At 39.0% G+C, this 15,994-nt stretch overlaps 1 protein-coding gene and 1 long non-coding RNA gene across 2 annotated transcripts; one reads left to right on the top strand and one right to left on the bottom strand.

The window, feature by feature from the left end:
* The first annotated feature begins 7,188 nt into the window (after nucleotides 1-7,188).
* Nucleotides 7,189-9,389, top strand: LOC148161113 (uncharacterized). The gene is made up of 2 exons (XR_015762820.1): nucleotides 7,189-7,586; nucleotides 8,739-9,389. It is a non-coding gene; the product is annotated as an uncharacterized LOC148161113 (long non-coding RNA).
* Nucleotides 8,489-15,523, bottom strand: LOC106922557 (phosphoribosyl pyrophosphate synthase-associated protein 1-like). The gene is made up of 10 exons (XM_014995078.2): nucleotides 14,889-15,523; nucleotides 13,574-13,626; nucleotides 13,412-13,478; nucleotides 12,621-12,793; nucleotides 11,797-11,912; nucleotides 11,606-11,661; nucleotides 10,906-11,051; nucleotides 10,707-10,777; nucleotides 10,287-10,433; nucleotides 8,489-8,893 (listed from the first exon to the last, which is right to left on the bottom strand). The coding sequence occupies exons 1-10, from the start codon at nucleotides 15,050-15,052 to the stop codon at nucleotides 8,735-8,737; spliced, it is 1,152 nt and encodes a 383-aa protein (XP_014850564.1). The 5' UTR covers nucleotides 15,053-15,523; the 3' UTR covers nucleotides 8,489-8,734.
* Between the last annotated feature and the right edge of the window lie 471 nt (nucleotides 15,524-15,994).

The following is a 15,994-nucleotide window of genomic DNA, read 5'->3' as shown; positions in this document are numbered from 1 at the left end:
TGACAAATGGGACAATGACAATCCACGACATGGAGAAGATGAGGTAACGGCTTTGTGCCATCTCCTACGTCTGAATGAACACGAGGTCCACCTTGGATTCATTGAGTACAAGGCAAGTGGAGGACAAAGCATTCCAAACAAGATGAAGAAATTGCTTGTGGCGGTGGATACATTGTCAGCAAGTAATGCAGACTGTGATCGTGGGTTCAGTACCATGTATAATATTATCACTGAGGACAGGAGCAAACTGACAACCAAGAATGCTGCAGACCTCCTCAGTTGGACCACCATGCATGCAATGGGACCCAAAGCCTTATGTGAAGACCTGGCTGGGCAAAGGAAGAAAAGCAGCTCACGCAACAACTGGCATGGCATGCCAACGCTCTGAAGAAGACAACTACTTCAGGCCTCTGTGGAAAATCTTTTAGGTGTTATGTTTTGATGAGGGGTAGATACACTTTTGGGTTTTGCTCATGGCCATCTGTTTATATCAATTTATGTTATACTGTTGTTCTAGGTATCAAATTTCAATGTTTTTGCTTTTTGCTGCTCTAGCACTGTTAAAACAAGCACTTGTTTAAATATTTAAGTTTTATGTGTATACTGTAATGATTAATTATTTAGATAATAATTAATCTATAATCATTATCTAAAATTATTGTTAGGTGTTTATTAGTGCAGTTGTATTGTCACTGTTCCTTTAAGTTAAGAGGCATTTTCTGGTTACACAAAGACTGTTGACGCACTTTTGAGAGGGAGGGGGTTGTTGATTAAGGACTAAAAGTGTTGACTTTATTATATTATGCGCTGCCCTGGTATTGTTCAACTTTAATAAATCAATGTTCAGAGCAAACGGTTTATCTGGTGTCCTAACAGAATATTATAATACATCAGAAAATTATTTGTCAATGAGTCACACATCTCAACTCCTTAACAAATGAAAAAAATATATTACATATTACATATGACAAAATATGTATACCACACAGGTAGGCAACAGCTGAAAATATATATATATATATATATATATATATATATATATATATATATATAGAATGTGGCCTATGTGCCAGTAAGCTCACATTTGATCAGAATTTTATAGTTCTTTTAACCAAAGTTTTCTCAATGATAACAATTACATCCAACTTTTTGTAACTTTTTGTAAATAAAAATTAGAAGTGATGCAGGAAATGTATCAATAATATATATATGTAAATAAAAATGGCATAGATATTGATTTAAGCCATTCAATTTTAAATTACCAATTCTAATTTAGTAAGAGCTTTTATATCACAGACACCATATTTCAGTCATGCAGGAAGGCACTGTAATGGCTCATTAAATAAATTCACAATACACCAATGTCAAATGAATAAATTTTCTTAATTCTTGATCAACGAATTCATAGTTAACCGTATTTATAAACTGACTAGGAATTAGGGTCTATTTCTCCTTCACCCCGTTGATATAATAAAAAATTTGAAAGCAATTTGGCATTTGTTACTATTCTCCAAAACTAAGATATTATGGGGTGTGTCACAAGTCTGCCAAATCATCCCTCTAGAATTAAAAATAGACTATGAGATGTTTTAGATGTAAAGTTTTATCAGAAATGTTTTGTTTTATCATTTACCATTTCCCCTTGTGTTTTCTTATGTAAATGGGAACCAAACATTTCCGACATTTCTATTGTATATCAGAATTATTGTGCAGAGACTACTTTTCTGTACACAGTTAGAAAATGTCCAACTGAAACTGTACTGCAAAGGCCAAAAGTTTTTTCTTTTATCATAAAGAGTTAAAATCAGAATTTGGATTGCTTTCCTAAAAAGCAATGTCAATGTTCAGTTTGAACCGACAAAAGAAAAATTGATCAATTTAGGCAGAGGAGTGAAAAAGAATATGAAAATTGGAGACAAAGTTTATGCAGTACTGTAGGCTGTCACTGCGTTGCAAATCAAATGTTTTGTTGGACTTGAATTTATGTATTAATTCAATTCAATTATAATTTAAGGCACATATGTATTGTGATCCAATTGTAGTCCAATCAGTTTGTGTTTGACATAATCAATTTCTATCATATCCACCAAACTGGGTATAAAACCTATACCTATAAACCTTACCTATAAACCTGAATTTCTCAAGTTTCATTAAGTTTAAATTTGAACCCATCAACAGCAAAGGTAAGGTAAAGTAATTTTATTTATATAGCACATTTTCAGCAACAAGGCAATTCAAAGTGCTTTACATGAATTAAAAGGAAATGCAAACATAATAACAAAGCAAAGGAAAGAGCACAAAAAAGAGGAAAGGACACATTAGAAAACTGTAAAACAGCTGAAACACTGGGTGTCTTTAAATCTCAACTTAAAATCCACCTGTTTAGAGTTGCTTATGGCTAAATTAGGGTTAGAGTGTGGGTTTTGATGTCTTCGATGTTTTTATGTCTTCAATGTTTTTATCTTTACTTTTCATCTAGTTATTAACTTCTTTTTATTTCTCTTTCACACTGTCTATGTGAAGCCCCCCCAGAAAACGTCCCAGTTCAACGAATCTATATCTAGGGGTGTGAGAATCCTTGATAAATGACGTTTAACTAAAGTCCTACAGGGTTTAGAGTCCCAGTTGACGGCGTTTCAGCTAAAAACCTAGAGGTTGGAGTCCTTGTCAAACGGTGTTTTTGACTAAAGTCCCAGAGGGTTAGAGCCCCAGTTAAACGACGTTTAACTGAAGTCCTAAAAGGGGTTTTAATGTTTTTATCTTTTTTAATCTTTTTCAAAATGTCTTTCTCTTTCTCACTGTTTATTCAATGTTACATGTGTTTTTATTTTAATTATGTAAAGCACTTTGAAATGCCTTGCTGCTGAAATGTGCTATACAAATAAAATTTGATTGATTCATTAGGGCAAATCGCAATATTCAGACAAAACAAAGGGCAAAACAGAGACATGAGTGAAGGCGGTGACGTCAACGGGCCATGAAACCAGGTGGCTGAGCCTCCTGGCAAAGTTCAATAGAGGTGTTGTTTATCGAGGAATGATGTCCTTGGGAACGCTCAGCTCCACACAGGGAAACAGTACAATGATGTATATTAAGGAAAAAACTTCCTTACCTTTTGTCTGGGCCCTACACCAGAGTACTGCATCTGAAAGTTTGCGCCTGAATGGCCAATCCAATCTCTGCTCGTGTCTCAGCACACATCCATCCTCAACATACCAGTTGTTGAGGATGGAAAATCCTAACCAATGGATCAAAAATGTACTGACACACAGAGCATAAAATCAGCCAACAAAAACATTCAAACTTTACTTATTTTATTCACTTTCAGCGCTGAAAGGAGACACTTTTACCATTACATTCGAGAAGAGTTTCTAAAAAATGTCTGTGCAGCGTCTGAGGAGAAGGAGGAGGCTAGCTGATTATATGGACTGAAGACACTCCCTGAAATCACACCATGTCTCTGCGGCCTGATAAGTTTCTGTTTTCTGAGGAATGGGCCTTAGTGTCTAACAGAATGTAACTCTTTTCTCTCTTGCTCTCAATGAAGGCGGACACTTCTTTCCTCTGTTCCCTCCCTGCCCATGAATGTCCTGCTTGCTCTGTTTTTGTCCTGTCTTTTTCTATATTTTTGGAGCTTTTCTTTGCACATCATCCAAATCTACAAATGATGGATCTGGTCAACCGATCTCTCAATGCAATTGGTCACATTTTCGACGAGAAGTCTGGGCACAGGAGAGCCCTCTTGTCCTGCGGGGACACACCCAGCAGGATTCACCCTGGATTTATTCATGATAACAGGATTTCTGCTGTTTGGAGCTTGTGGATTCCTGGCTTATCGATAGATTTGTGACGACTTGGCCGAACTGGTGAACACTCAGACTGTTGGTGTGGACAGAGACGAGGACTCTAAATCTCACTAACCGGATGGAATCGATCTTGGAGAAGTTGAAGGACATTCCTGGATAAACAACACCTCTATTGGACTTTGCCAGGAGGCTCAGTAAAGTTTCTTCATGGCCCTTTGACGTCACCGCATTCACTCGTGTCTTTGTTTTGGCCATTGTTTTGTCTGAATGTTGCCATTTGCCCTAATGTGTCCTTTCCTCTTTTTTGTTTTAGTTTGCTAGAAACGCTGGAGTACTTCCTACTCCAGAAAATGATTAGTTTAGTTTATTAGTAATATCAGAAATTGTGGAGTACGCACTATTTAGATCAATATTATAAAGCCCAGAAATGTAATCATAATTAGAATTAAAATAACTACGAACTTGGAATCCAGAAATACTTAACAGGAACGGTCACTGCTTAGTTTATATTACTTTTAACCCAGAAAAGGATTTAGATCAATCACTTTTTAGCTTATTTGATCAGAAACTGTAGAGTGCTCACTATTTAGAAATTGTGAGCACAGGAGAGCCCTCTTGTCCTGCAACCCTGAACAGGAGCACTTAGTTTACGTACTTTAGAACAACATTAGATTAATTTTCTTTCCTCTTTTTTTCTTTTCTTTGGTTTGTTATTTTGTTTGTATTTCCTTTTAACTCATGAAAGCACTTCGAAATGTAGCTGATAGCGAAAATTCAACCTGGAAGACTCCATCACCGCCGTTCGCCCATCGGCATTATCCTCATCTCCGTCCTCAGCTCTGGACCTCACCCGGCGTGTCCAATCATCAATCAAGCTCTGCATAAAAGGATCCACACCGAAGCCGTCAGCCGCTTCCCAGCTGCGTTCAACCCACCACCGCCCCTTCTCCACCCACATCCTTCAGCTCTGCAGGATGGCACCCTTTCCAGACCTCCACCACCAGTGTCGGGCCCCGGGGGAGAGCATCCCTAATCGGTTATCGGGATGTTCATTGAGTTCACATCAAATCTCAGCTCAGATCAGCTGCTGGGGCCCGAGCACCAAAGAACTGTTATTCATTGCTGTCATTAAATCTTTTAATTGTTCCTTTTTCTTCGTCTGAGTCTTTCCAGATTGAATTGCCTTGTTACTCAAAATATGCTACATAAATAAAATTACCTTATTTTACCTTACCTTACCTTATAAACCTCAATTTCTCAAGTTTCATTAAGTTTAAACAACATCAAAGCAAATTAACAGCTTCTGCGCCTTGGCCTCACTTCAGAAAAGTCCGGAAGTGGCAGAAGAGGCATGCTCCCATATCTAAAATCATTATGGGGCGTTTGCGTGGATGACGACTTCACTTCTGTTGGTAGATGCAATGATTCTAAAAGTTCGTTTCCGGACAATGGCACTCCTGTGCAAAACCGTCTTGTTTTCTGTACGAGGTTGTATGTTGGAATTACTCCTGCTTTTTGCAGAGTCCTATTGTAAGAAAAACTTTGGACTTCACAGGTTTGTAGTCGTTTAGGTCGTTCAGGATTGTGGAGTCCCAGCCCGGCTCCAATCCAATTTGAAAATCTCGCAAAGTAACTCATTGTTCAAATTTCTAGTGAATAATTATAATAAGCAAAGGAAGGAAGCTGAATGCAAATGACAGAGATCTTACACACATAGATATGTATGTATGTACAACCCCCTCTGTGACGTCATAGGACAGTTTACTTATCTAGTCACGTCACTGCGTATGTTGTAGGCCCAAGGCAGATGACGTCAGCAAGGTGAATAAGACTCAAGCCCGAACGTCATGTCACGTGACTAGGGGGCGGAAATGGGCGCTCCAACTACAGACGTATTTACGTTTTATTCATGTGTATGCTCCTAACTAACAACATAGAATTGTTTGTGAATGAAAATATAATGCCCCTTTTCCACCGGCTCTACTTCAGCAGCCCGGCTCGGCTCTATTTCGGAGTGACCGCTTTTCCAGACTCGGATCTGTAGCACGGTGCTGCCTCCTCGCGGTAGGGAGGTATAGCGCCCCACCTTTAGGCGCCATTTGCTGTGCTTCGTTACTATGCGACCTAACTCGAGGTGATTTTCTGATATAAAAGAAGAAGAAGCTTTTTTGAGCTATTTTTTATAGCCTAATTATGATTTTTCTGAGACATCAAGAAAATGCGCGGTGGGAGGAAAGCTGCGATTGTGTGGAGGAGCTGATCTCCGCCTTGCAGCGGGAGGAAAGCAGGTGGCTCAGACGGTGCACATGAGCCAAGGAGGATTTTTGTATTAAACTACTATAAAACTTGTAATAGTGCCGAATATACATGCAGTAATGTTAGTCAGGGTGTTGCAAATAACTTAAAAGTGTCAATTCATTCATGATATAATTCTAAGTGTATTCAGATGTTGGTAAACTGCCCCTGCAGACCATCGTGGTTCTTCGTGCAGCCTCTGAGTTGTAGTTTGTCTCATAAGTGTCCGTCTTCCTGTCAGTCTGTATTTACCTTCAGGATGTCCAGAGACGGTTAGCATGCATTAGTTTTTTTCTGAATTCTGCAGAAAAGAAAAAATATAAAACCAAAAATCAGGGCTGTAGTAGAAAGTCTTGTGATTTGAAAAAATGCAATGACAATGCCAGGTGCATTAAATGTTTTTCTAAAGAAGCACATATTTGCTTTATTTATGTACAAATAAAGCAAAAAAAGAAACAGCGGCAGAATATGGAGAAGCCATGAAAAGTTGTGATCAAGAGCCAAATGAATCCACATTCCAGTTATTATTAAGGACAACTCTAGTCTAAAACTGATCTATTGTCTGAGCTACAGGACGCCAGTGTAAGGACTTTTGTTGGTTTTAGTGAGAACGTAAGCAGCAGCGTTCTGGATCAGCTGCAGCTGTCTGACCTTTCAGGTAGGCCTGTAAAGGCTGTTACAGTGATCAGTTTGAATAAACGCATCAGTTTCTCAAGATCGTGTTGGGATATTAGTCCTTTGACCCTGAAGATGTTCAGGCCCAGATTTCTGGCCTGATCAGAAGTTTCTGAGCTAGTCGAAGCAAGCATAAGAATTGTAAGCTATTATTTTGACACAAGCACCTTTCATTAACCAAGCAGCAAAAGGTTTTCTGATTTTATCAGCATAGATCTGCGTCAAGGCTGACTGGCAGATTTAGAGTCTATGAGGCATATCATCCAGCACAGGTGTCTCCCTTCAGCTCCTACGCGTCTGAACTCGCGCGATTTTTCTGCACAACCTCTGAAAATATCTCTCCTTCTGAAAGACACAACTTTGACAAGTTTTAGCACCAACTTCACCGCCTCACTGCCTGTGGGGGGGAAACAGTTTAAAGCTGAACAAACCAAATGAATCTTCCTCTCAGCACTGCATTTGAATACTGAACAATTCAGCTGTTCTCCATGTTGGCCAGCTGACAAAAAAGGTCAGTGTGCAGTTCCTCAAATGGCGATGCCTGGTTCCTCTGATTGCAACCTGGGGAGAAGAGAGCAGTTGTTACTGCTCAGGTTTAGATCCCCCCCCCGCTGCCGCCGCCGCCCCACCTCCCACCCTCTCCTCCAGTCCATCAGATTAAACTGCACCAAGTTTCCTGTTTTAATTTGAGGAAGTGGCTCGGTTAACGTTTAGCGGCCAGTTCCTCTTTCAGTCCACATTTAAACATTCTTCCGCAGTGCGCTCTCTCAGTTGCAAAATGAAGGAGGCCCGGCAGCTTCAGTCACGCAGGTGTGTGGGTTTTTATATTTTGTTACGCGCTTCCATAGCATAGATGTCAGATAAACTCAGGATTTCAGAGTAACTCCCAGAGCAACTGTGTTTTATCGTGTAAAGGAGACTTTACTTGGAGATCTTCAGGCGTTTTTTTTTTTTGTTTTCGGGTCATCTCAGATGAAGTCTCTGCCCCTGGACTTGGTCAAAGCTCCTCAGCAGAGTAAAATCACCCTGAGGCGTTTGGAACAAGTTCAGGGTTCGAGACACAAAGTCTACAGGTGCAAGAAAGCCCAGAGACAGCAGGACTTGGTCCATTTGCATAGCTACAGTCTGAGTTTCAAATGTCTTCTACTTCTCTCATTGACTGTCACATGTCTGCATTTACACTGAGCCATTTATGGTCCTGTGAACCAATGTAAAACACTGCATAAAACACTGCATAGTACAAGCGAATTGACACAGGAACTTATGGCCATAAATAAATACAGAGCAGTCAGATGATTTGCATGTTTTCAGTGGTTTGACACATCTAGAATTTGGGGAAAAAATAGAAATCAAAATTGTCTCCGAAATTTACTGCATTTTAATTACTTTAAAATGTTGCAGTGTCAAACATAGAGCAGCCATACAGCATAATTAATAAAAAAAAACCTGATGTTTGGTAGAGATTAATACCTTTATGATGATTATTAACCATCCAATTCCAGCTGGACATCAACACATTTGGCCTCTGCTTCCTGACTGAAAGCATGACTAAAAGTTTCATGTTCAGGTGTGAAGGTGGCAAACTGAAGTAGCTCTTGTTCCTGAAATGTACCCACGCTTCGCTTGTGCTATCACGTCTATATTTACAGCCAATAAAGTCAGACGTGCCACTTCAGGCTAGAGAAAAACAAGTGACAAAAAAAAGACAACACTTCTGAAAGAGTAACAGCTTTATTTGCTACAAGTTGCAGCATACAGGAAAACAAAAAACATTAGTGAGGACCCTGTAGTAATATTGAGCATGAACTTTATTGTTCTTGCCTCGTGTGTGACATTTGGTAAACAAAACCGACAGATTTATCGGCAACCTAGACAGGAAGAACAGACCGACGCAGAGATGTGCCCTGAGTCTGTGCGAGTGGAAATGTGCTGGAATGTAAACGTCTCCTCGTGTCGCCTCAGTCGTCCACAGTGATGTTGCGGAACAGGTAGGACATGGACTCTCCGTTGTGGATGCGGCGGATGGCCTCAGCCAGGATCAGACTCACGTCCACGGTTTTGATCTTCGGACACTGCAGCTTCTGCACCTCGTGAGGAACGGTGTTGGTCACGACCACCTGCGTGTGTTGGAGCAAAACTATGGAGGCTCAGAGGTGCCGCAATTCAAATCAGTCGATAAATGATTTGCTAAACTGTTATGTAGATTGTGATTTATTTCTAAGTAAATGTGGTAATAACCCAGAATGATCATTACACATTCAAAGCCTACAAATGTTTATTTTAAAATGTAATAATATTTCAAAACCAACTATTTCTAACCATTTATGGAATAAATATTAACTTGTAAAATGCATATTCGAATTTAGAAATTAACCGTTTGAAACATATTTACATATGAAATGACTAGAAGTGACTTCGGTTGAGTTAATCAGTAAAATGTTTAAGTTGATATTCACTCTTTTATGTTGTTTTATTTATTTGTTTACTCTAAAAATGATGCTACATTTGAATATTATGATGTATATATATTATTTTAAAAATTCAACGTGGTGTGCCTCTTGACCTTCTGTAATATATTTATTCACTAATAAAGCATTTCCATGTAAATACAAATCCCGACATTTGTTGTGTCTCCTGTTTTAACTCTTCAACAATAATGAGCTCGTAAATAAATGTAACAATGTTTAACTAAAAAAAATAAATACATAGAATAATGCTGTGAGACTATATATACAGGTATATATATTTTTTTTTCATTAACAGCTGAAGAAACTAAATGTCAGTAAAACTAATGCTACATATTTTATCAGTATGGAGTAATAAATCAAAAACATCACAATCAGTACTTTTCTTTCCAACATTCCTGTAAAGTAGCTGACAAACCAGCTTTACTTGGTTTGTGTCTTGTCATGAAAAGTTCTCCATAAATGTTCAGTTAAACTCAGATCTGGATTGTCTGCTAGTCATGAACACCAAGCTGACCTTTTCACATGGGAAAGATGGCCCAGCAGAGTTTCAGAGTAATTTCCATTGTTTCAGCTGACAGTTGTGTTGTTGGGCCATGTTTTCTATCAATGGCTGACAGGTGGAAAATATCCTAAAGCTCTGAGGTCACTCAGTTTTAGCTCCAGATTCCAGAATAAGACTTGTTCAGGTATCTGCTTTAGAAATACCAATAAGAGACGCTGTATAATTTTCTTCATCTGGTCTGAGAAAAGATGAGCCATTAAATATGAAATCACTTTGTTCTTTTCCTAAAGACATACTTTATAAAGCCAGAATGTTTATTTTTTCAATTTAATTATTTTGTGATACATCTGATTTTTTTTCCTTTTTTGGTGGAAAATCAAATAAACAAAGAACCTGTCCAGTGCAGTAATTCCATATTTCTGCTAAGGGTTGTCATAAAATCTCACTTTTCATTGTTTCAGATGCATTAACTTATTGCACATCATTTCATAGCTGCAAAATATTTTCTTTCACTGTCAAATCTTCACACGAGACCTTTACCTCATCTATAGCAGACTCATCTATTAGTCTGGGAGCTTCTGCAGACAGCAGTCCATGTGTAGCCATGATGTAGATCTTGTACGCTCCTCTCTCCTTCAGGCTTTCTGCTGCTGCAACAAAGTCATCCACATCATCTATGATGTCATCCTGGGGAAGAGGTCACATGTTAGAGAGCAAAGACATGTTTTACATCACAGATATTTTTCCTAACTGTCTGGAGAAAAAAGAAATAGATGGCAGAAGGTCACCAATAGCCTGCAATATCCTGATATTTCAACTCTATGAGAAATTTCCTAGAGTAAAACCAGCAGCACAAGAGAGATAAAGTACAGCACAAGTTCATAAAATCCCAGATTGGTTACATTTCTCATAACGCATGTAACAATGCTTTTTATTTTCTTTGCAGCCAGCAAAGCTTACCACAATGATGGCAATTCTCCCACCTACGTCTCCGACGACGGTGATGGGAGGCTTCTCCTTCGGCATCATCACTGAGAAACAGATAAGTTACTGGTCTCAGTTCGTGCTTCTACGCTGATCAACTTAAATGGTTGTCATTCAGTAATGCTTCAATTTTACTAAAGTCAGTTTACTGGACATAGTGTTTCATCCGACTTACATGGCAGCTCTAGGCCTGTGTGTCCTGCTGTGGTCCGGGACAGCGGGGGGGAATGTCGGCCATCTGCCATGTCCGACTCGGAATGCTGTGCCTCCCCATGCATCACTGCCAGGCCGAGCCTCAGCCTCTCAGCGTAAGCTTGGGCCCTGGAGCAGATAAACAGGCAGACATGGAGGAGACAAAAGGAAACAACAATGGCTACAGAAACTTTTAATCAGACGAGCCAAAGGCTGAAGAAAGGAGTTGGCAAAGGAAAATACGCCTGCAAAGAAGAGTTGACGCAAAAAAAAAAAAAAGGTTAAGGCCTTATACTGAAGTGTTTCATTGGAATGTAGGACAGAAATTACATCTGCAATTCCTTCTTCACAGGCAAAACTCAAATTCAAAGATGATTTTACCATTCAAAAGGTTTCCATGTGAATAAAACAAAAAGAAACAGCTTTATTTGTCTGGGTTTATCAGGCAAATTAGCATAAAAACACATTGTAGCATACATTATACATAAACATAACCTGCTTGATGAAGGAATGACATCATAACATGATATAAAGGTAGAAAAAAGTCATTTTGCATAGTGACTCAATTCTTTTAACAGGCCACCTAAATAGGCATTATAGTGATTTAAATGCGAGCTTCACTATGTTTTATCAGGCAAACCATTTGAATTATTATTATTATTAAGCTCTGAGTTTCTTGTTACCGTTTAGCAGCAGATGGAGACTTTGCAACAATGACAGCATTCCTGTAGTCTGGGATCTATTAAGAAAGAGACAGAAACTATGAGTGTATCCTAAGAAATAAAAAGGTGAAATACTACAGCCTTTACTGTAAGACTGAGTTTCTCAGAGAAAAATGAACAGTTTGATATTTTGTGCCTTCAGCATGATGTACCTCTTCTTGGATGTACTGGATGAGAAAAGGGGAAGCTCGGAGGTTGTCAATGGGGAAGTTAAAGAATCCCTGGATCTCCTTCTGGTGAAGATCCATAGTGATGATATGAGTAAGCCCTGCAACAGAATATAAGGCTTCATTCAGTTCAGGAGCTTCAGAGCAAAATGACAATAGCAAAGAAATCTACAGAGATCCGTCAGCCGCACTGCAGTGTTCAAATCGCGTGGAAAAAGTAGATGCTTATAGTCTGGAAATTACGGTAATTCTTTTGAAGGAATGAATGCAGCACATTCAAGAATCTGTAAATTGTTCCCAAGCTTTGGGTAATATAATCATGAAACTAATTTTCTACGATCAAATAACCTTTATCAAGAATAATTTCCAGACTTTATGTCTGCACAGACATCATGTTTCCAGCTGCTTCGAAATGGTGCAAAAAGTAGGTTACGCTATGAAATGTGACTGAGTCGAAGTTTGTGGCTCCAACTGCTTCAACTCGGTGGTTTGGTTTGTGAAAACTGAGCTATTCTGAGCTATGCAAAAGCATTGCACATAGTCACATGTCGACAGCAGTGATAAACTTTTGGAGTTTATCACTTCTGATGTTGAGGCTTCAGATGATGACTTCCTGACGTCAAAGGAAGTCACAAAAATGTATCGAAATTTGATGTATTATATTTAAAATGAGTTTTTAGATTATGAACACAAACATTAAGAAAGTAATTAGTGGGAATCACTTAGTTTAGTCCACAGCTGTGCAAACCTTACCACAGCATACCAACAGTGACTGGCTTCCCAGTTGTAAATGTGCAGCTCTGGCTCACCGGCTTTAGCCAACATGGAAGCGAGCAGCTTGCAGACGATGGATCCTCTCTTCCTCATCTTGCACTGCTTGCTGTAGGGAAAGTAGGGAATGACCCCAATGATGTTCTTGGCACACGATGTCTTCAGAGCGTAAGCCATCACCAGCAGCTCCATGACGGCTGTGTTGACGTCCCTGAAAAATCAAAGCAGGGGTTAAATGTCTGGTTGAGAGTCACAAATAAAAGCTGAGCAACGTGATGTCTGCTTTCTAGCTAGTTAAGTAAAAAAAAGGGAAACAAATACGATTTCAGCATAATCATGATTATTGCTGAAACTTGCAATTACTAAAAGGATTTACCTACATATATTTTCCCAATAATATGCTATTTTTTACAATAACAATATCAACAGCACAGGTTAGCTATTAAGCATACTTCAGGTGTGAACATTAAGGATGGTCACAATCCATCCCACTGGCCAGATTTATTATCAATATGCAAAGCATGCACGTCGGCCACTCGGAGTATAAAACCGTACCAAATAATGCAGGCGAGTAGCCCTTTGAGATGGTAAGTTATGAAGTTTGCTTTTTGATATATTTGGCAGCTCCAGCACAGATTAGATCATTGTTATATTCTGGCACATGTCACAGGAATTCAACAAGTTCGTACTTTTTTTGTCCTTAATTTTTTGTGCATTCTTCTCCTGAATGTCCTTCCATAATTTATTTAGTTTCTTTTGTTGCTCGTTAAATAAGCTCAATAATTCAGTTTTAATATAATAGTGTGCACGATTAAAAGTCTAAAATTACCTTGGAATGGTCTGAATAATAAAAATGTCTTGTCCTCGGACAGATTCCTTTACCTCTACTCGAGTCTCTGCAGAAAAGAAAAGAAAAAATCACTGTGGGTTGAGATGCAATAAAGTCCTTATAGAGTGGGTCAGCAGTTATCTGGACACAGCTAAGTCTTACCTGTGTTTGACTCCTGATAAACTACCGACCTGCCCAGCTCCACACCCAGGCGTCTGTCAAAATGAAGTATTAAATCTGACTTAAAATAAACACAAATTAGACATTTTGATGATTAAACTGTTTTCTAAGAGAAATAAGTGTTTTTCAGAGACATCAACAGAAAGGTGACATTCCTAAAAAGAAATCTAACAGCACTATACCAAGTGGTGCATTACCAATTGGTAGACTGGCTTCAGATTAGCATTATGGAGTTAGCATTAGATATATATATATATATATATATTTGCATAGACTGACACACAATGACTTAGAACTCTGAACAATAAACAAAGTAAAAGATTAAATAAAGCAGATTCAAGATCTAGATCAATAGAAATAGCGGTGTACCAATCGCTGGTTAAACTCTGAGAAATCAGAAATCTTTTTCACTGTTCATTTGTGAAATGTGTCAAAAGCAAAACCTCCCAGTTTCTTTTGGCATGTTTGGAATGTAAACCCATGGAAGAACAGCATGTTCTGTGCATTTCAGATACACAAGTCCTGAGATAAAAAGGAAAGGAATAGTACATAGTCAGAGGAAAGGAGGGAGGGGTGTTTTTCTGAACAGTGGGAGGCAGTGGTTGCTGAACCACAGTTGTTTTTTCATCTTAGAAATGTTTATTTGTAGATTTTGAGTTGTTGGTTTATTATTCTCACTTCAGTAAATAACCTGGAATTGGAACATTTTAATTTTGCTGGATAATGATTTTGCACAACATCAATTTCCCAACAGATATTATCATAAGAAAGCCAAAAGTTTATTTATTTTTTTTATTTTATTAAGCATTCATATCTGAGGTGTTTTTAGCATTTCTGGACTGACAGTTTTGTACTATATACATTACAACATTAATCCTCCTCAAAAATACAACTTGCCTGATAACTGTGCACGTAGTATTTCGTGGAACTCTAGTCTGGAAACAAATTTATTTCTCCATGTTCACTCAGACCTGAACATTTTCTTATTTTCATGCTTTTTCACACTCGTTAGAAACCCGGAATGTCTTGTTTGTAAGGGCAAAACCTTTGACAGGAATAGAAGAGCAAACATGCAGTAACTAGAGCGTACGCTGCGTCCTCTAATTCAGGAATTTTACCTGGAAATCCACCATACTTCTTTCCCACCGTTAGTAATAAAACACAGTTATACCGTTGCCATGCTTTGTTTATTGATACAATTATACACTCCTGCAACAGGGTATGTCAGAAAATGGGCAAATAACTGCACATTCACTCGGTATTATTCTTAACGACATTCATAAAGAATTAGACTCACTCTGTTATCCTCTTGGCCAGCTCGGTGCAGGCAGTGGAAGAGTTGGCAGAAAAAACCCGATAGTCGCTTCTTGAGATATTCATTTTTGTGTAGCCATACGACAGCTTGGAAGTCTGAGAGTAAGGAACCAGGGACCTGTGACCTCCAAAACGCCTGATGGGCATTCTGCTTTGCTTTGGCAAATATGAGAAATGTGTTGAGGTTTGACCCCAAAAGCAAACCGAGAGAAAAATGTTAAAAGTCCCCCGTGGATGTCAGGAAACCCACAGTATGTGTCCTCAGCTCTGCGTGTAAACTAAAAAACACAAAGGCCACATGTTTCCCACGTCACGTGGAGTCAGAGGTGAAGCGCTTGGTGGAGAAGAAACAAAAAGACTGAACCAACACTGAATATGAGCTCGGCTGAGTTGAGTGTTTTCATGCGGTGAGTGAGACTTTCAGAAGAGACGAGCTGTTTTAACAGCTGACTGCACTGAATCTGAACGATAACTCAGATAAATGCACATCCAGCAAAGTTCGACTGAAACTAAACTCCGTTTTGAGAATTGAAATCTGTTCACTACGCAGCATTCTTTCAGCTGCAGTAATAACACCGCCCCCAGGCAGACGTTCATTGGATGAAGCAAACAGTGACGTTCAAGAGAGCCAATCAGAGAGCTCCGATTCTTTCTCTTGTTCTTCTTTCTCGTGTTCTTTCATAAGTTTAACTGCGCTACTGCCATCTGCTGGAGAGGCAAAACTCCACTGTTTATGGGCTCTTTGCACCTAAGGCGTTGACGTCACATCTCCAGAAGCTAATGCGGCTCACTTTTTTCCGCTTTGAGTTACCATGACTGGTAGAAAAGACCAAGTCATATTTCAGATGCAAAAAAACAATACTATTAACATTGTTGTCTTCCTAATATAATGGGCTTTTAAGTTTTCGTTAATTTCCAAGCGATCCTGAATTAAGAAGATGGCTTGTAAATATCTGTCGCTACCAGCTAACGCCGCACAGCAAAGTTTGCAGCCTTCACTTCACTCCGGATCAGCCTAAAACTACCGGGGATACGGATGATAAATAAAGGAGCCTCCCTGAGTTATTTCCATGGAATCACTTCTGTATT

Source organism: Poecilia mexicana, unplaced genomic scaffold, assembly GCF_051168715.1.
Source record: "Poecilia mexicana isolate PSO_F unplaced genomic scaffold, ASM5116871v1 scaffold_1, whole genome shotgun sequence".
Classification (NCBI taxonomy): domain Eukaryota; kingdom Metazoa; phylum Chordata; class Actinopteri; order Cyprinodontiformes; family Poeciliidae; genus Poecilia; species Poecilia mexicana.
The sequence above is the reverse complement of the archived record's forward strand: the minus strand, read 5'-3'. Positions and strand labels throughout refer to the sequence as shown.

Excerpts from the sequence above, each read along its gene's own strand:
- LOC106922557 (XM_014995078.2), bottom strand. The coding sequence starts at position 15,052 with ATGCCCATCAGGCGTTTTGGAGGTCACAGGTCCCTGGTTCCTTACTCT. Across the intron at positions 13,627-14,888 it reads CTGGCCAAGAGGATAACAGA|ACGCCTGGGTGTGGAGCTGG; the intron begins GTGAGTCTAATT and ends TCATTTTGACAG. Across the intron at positions 11,052-11,605 it reads TCTCCATCTGCTGCTAAACG|GGCCCAAGCTTACGCTGAGA; the intron begins GTAACAAGAAAC and ends TATCTGCTCCAG.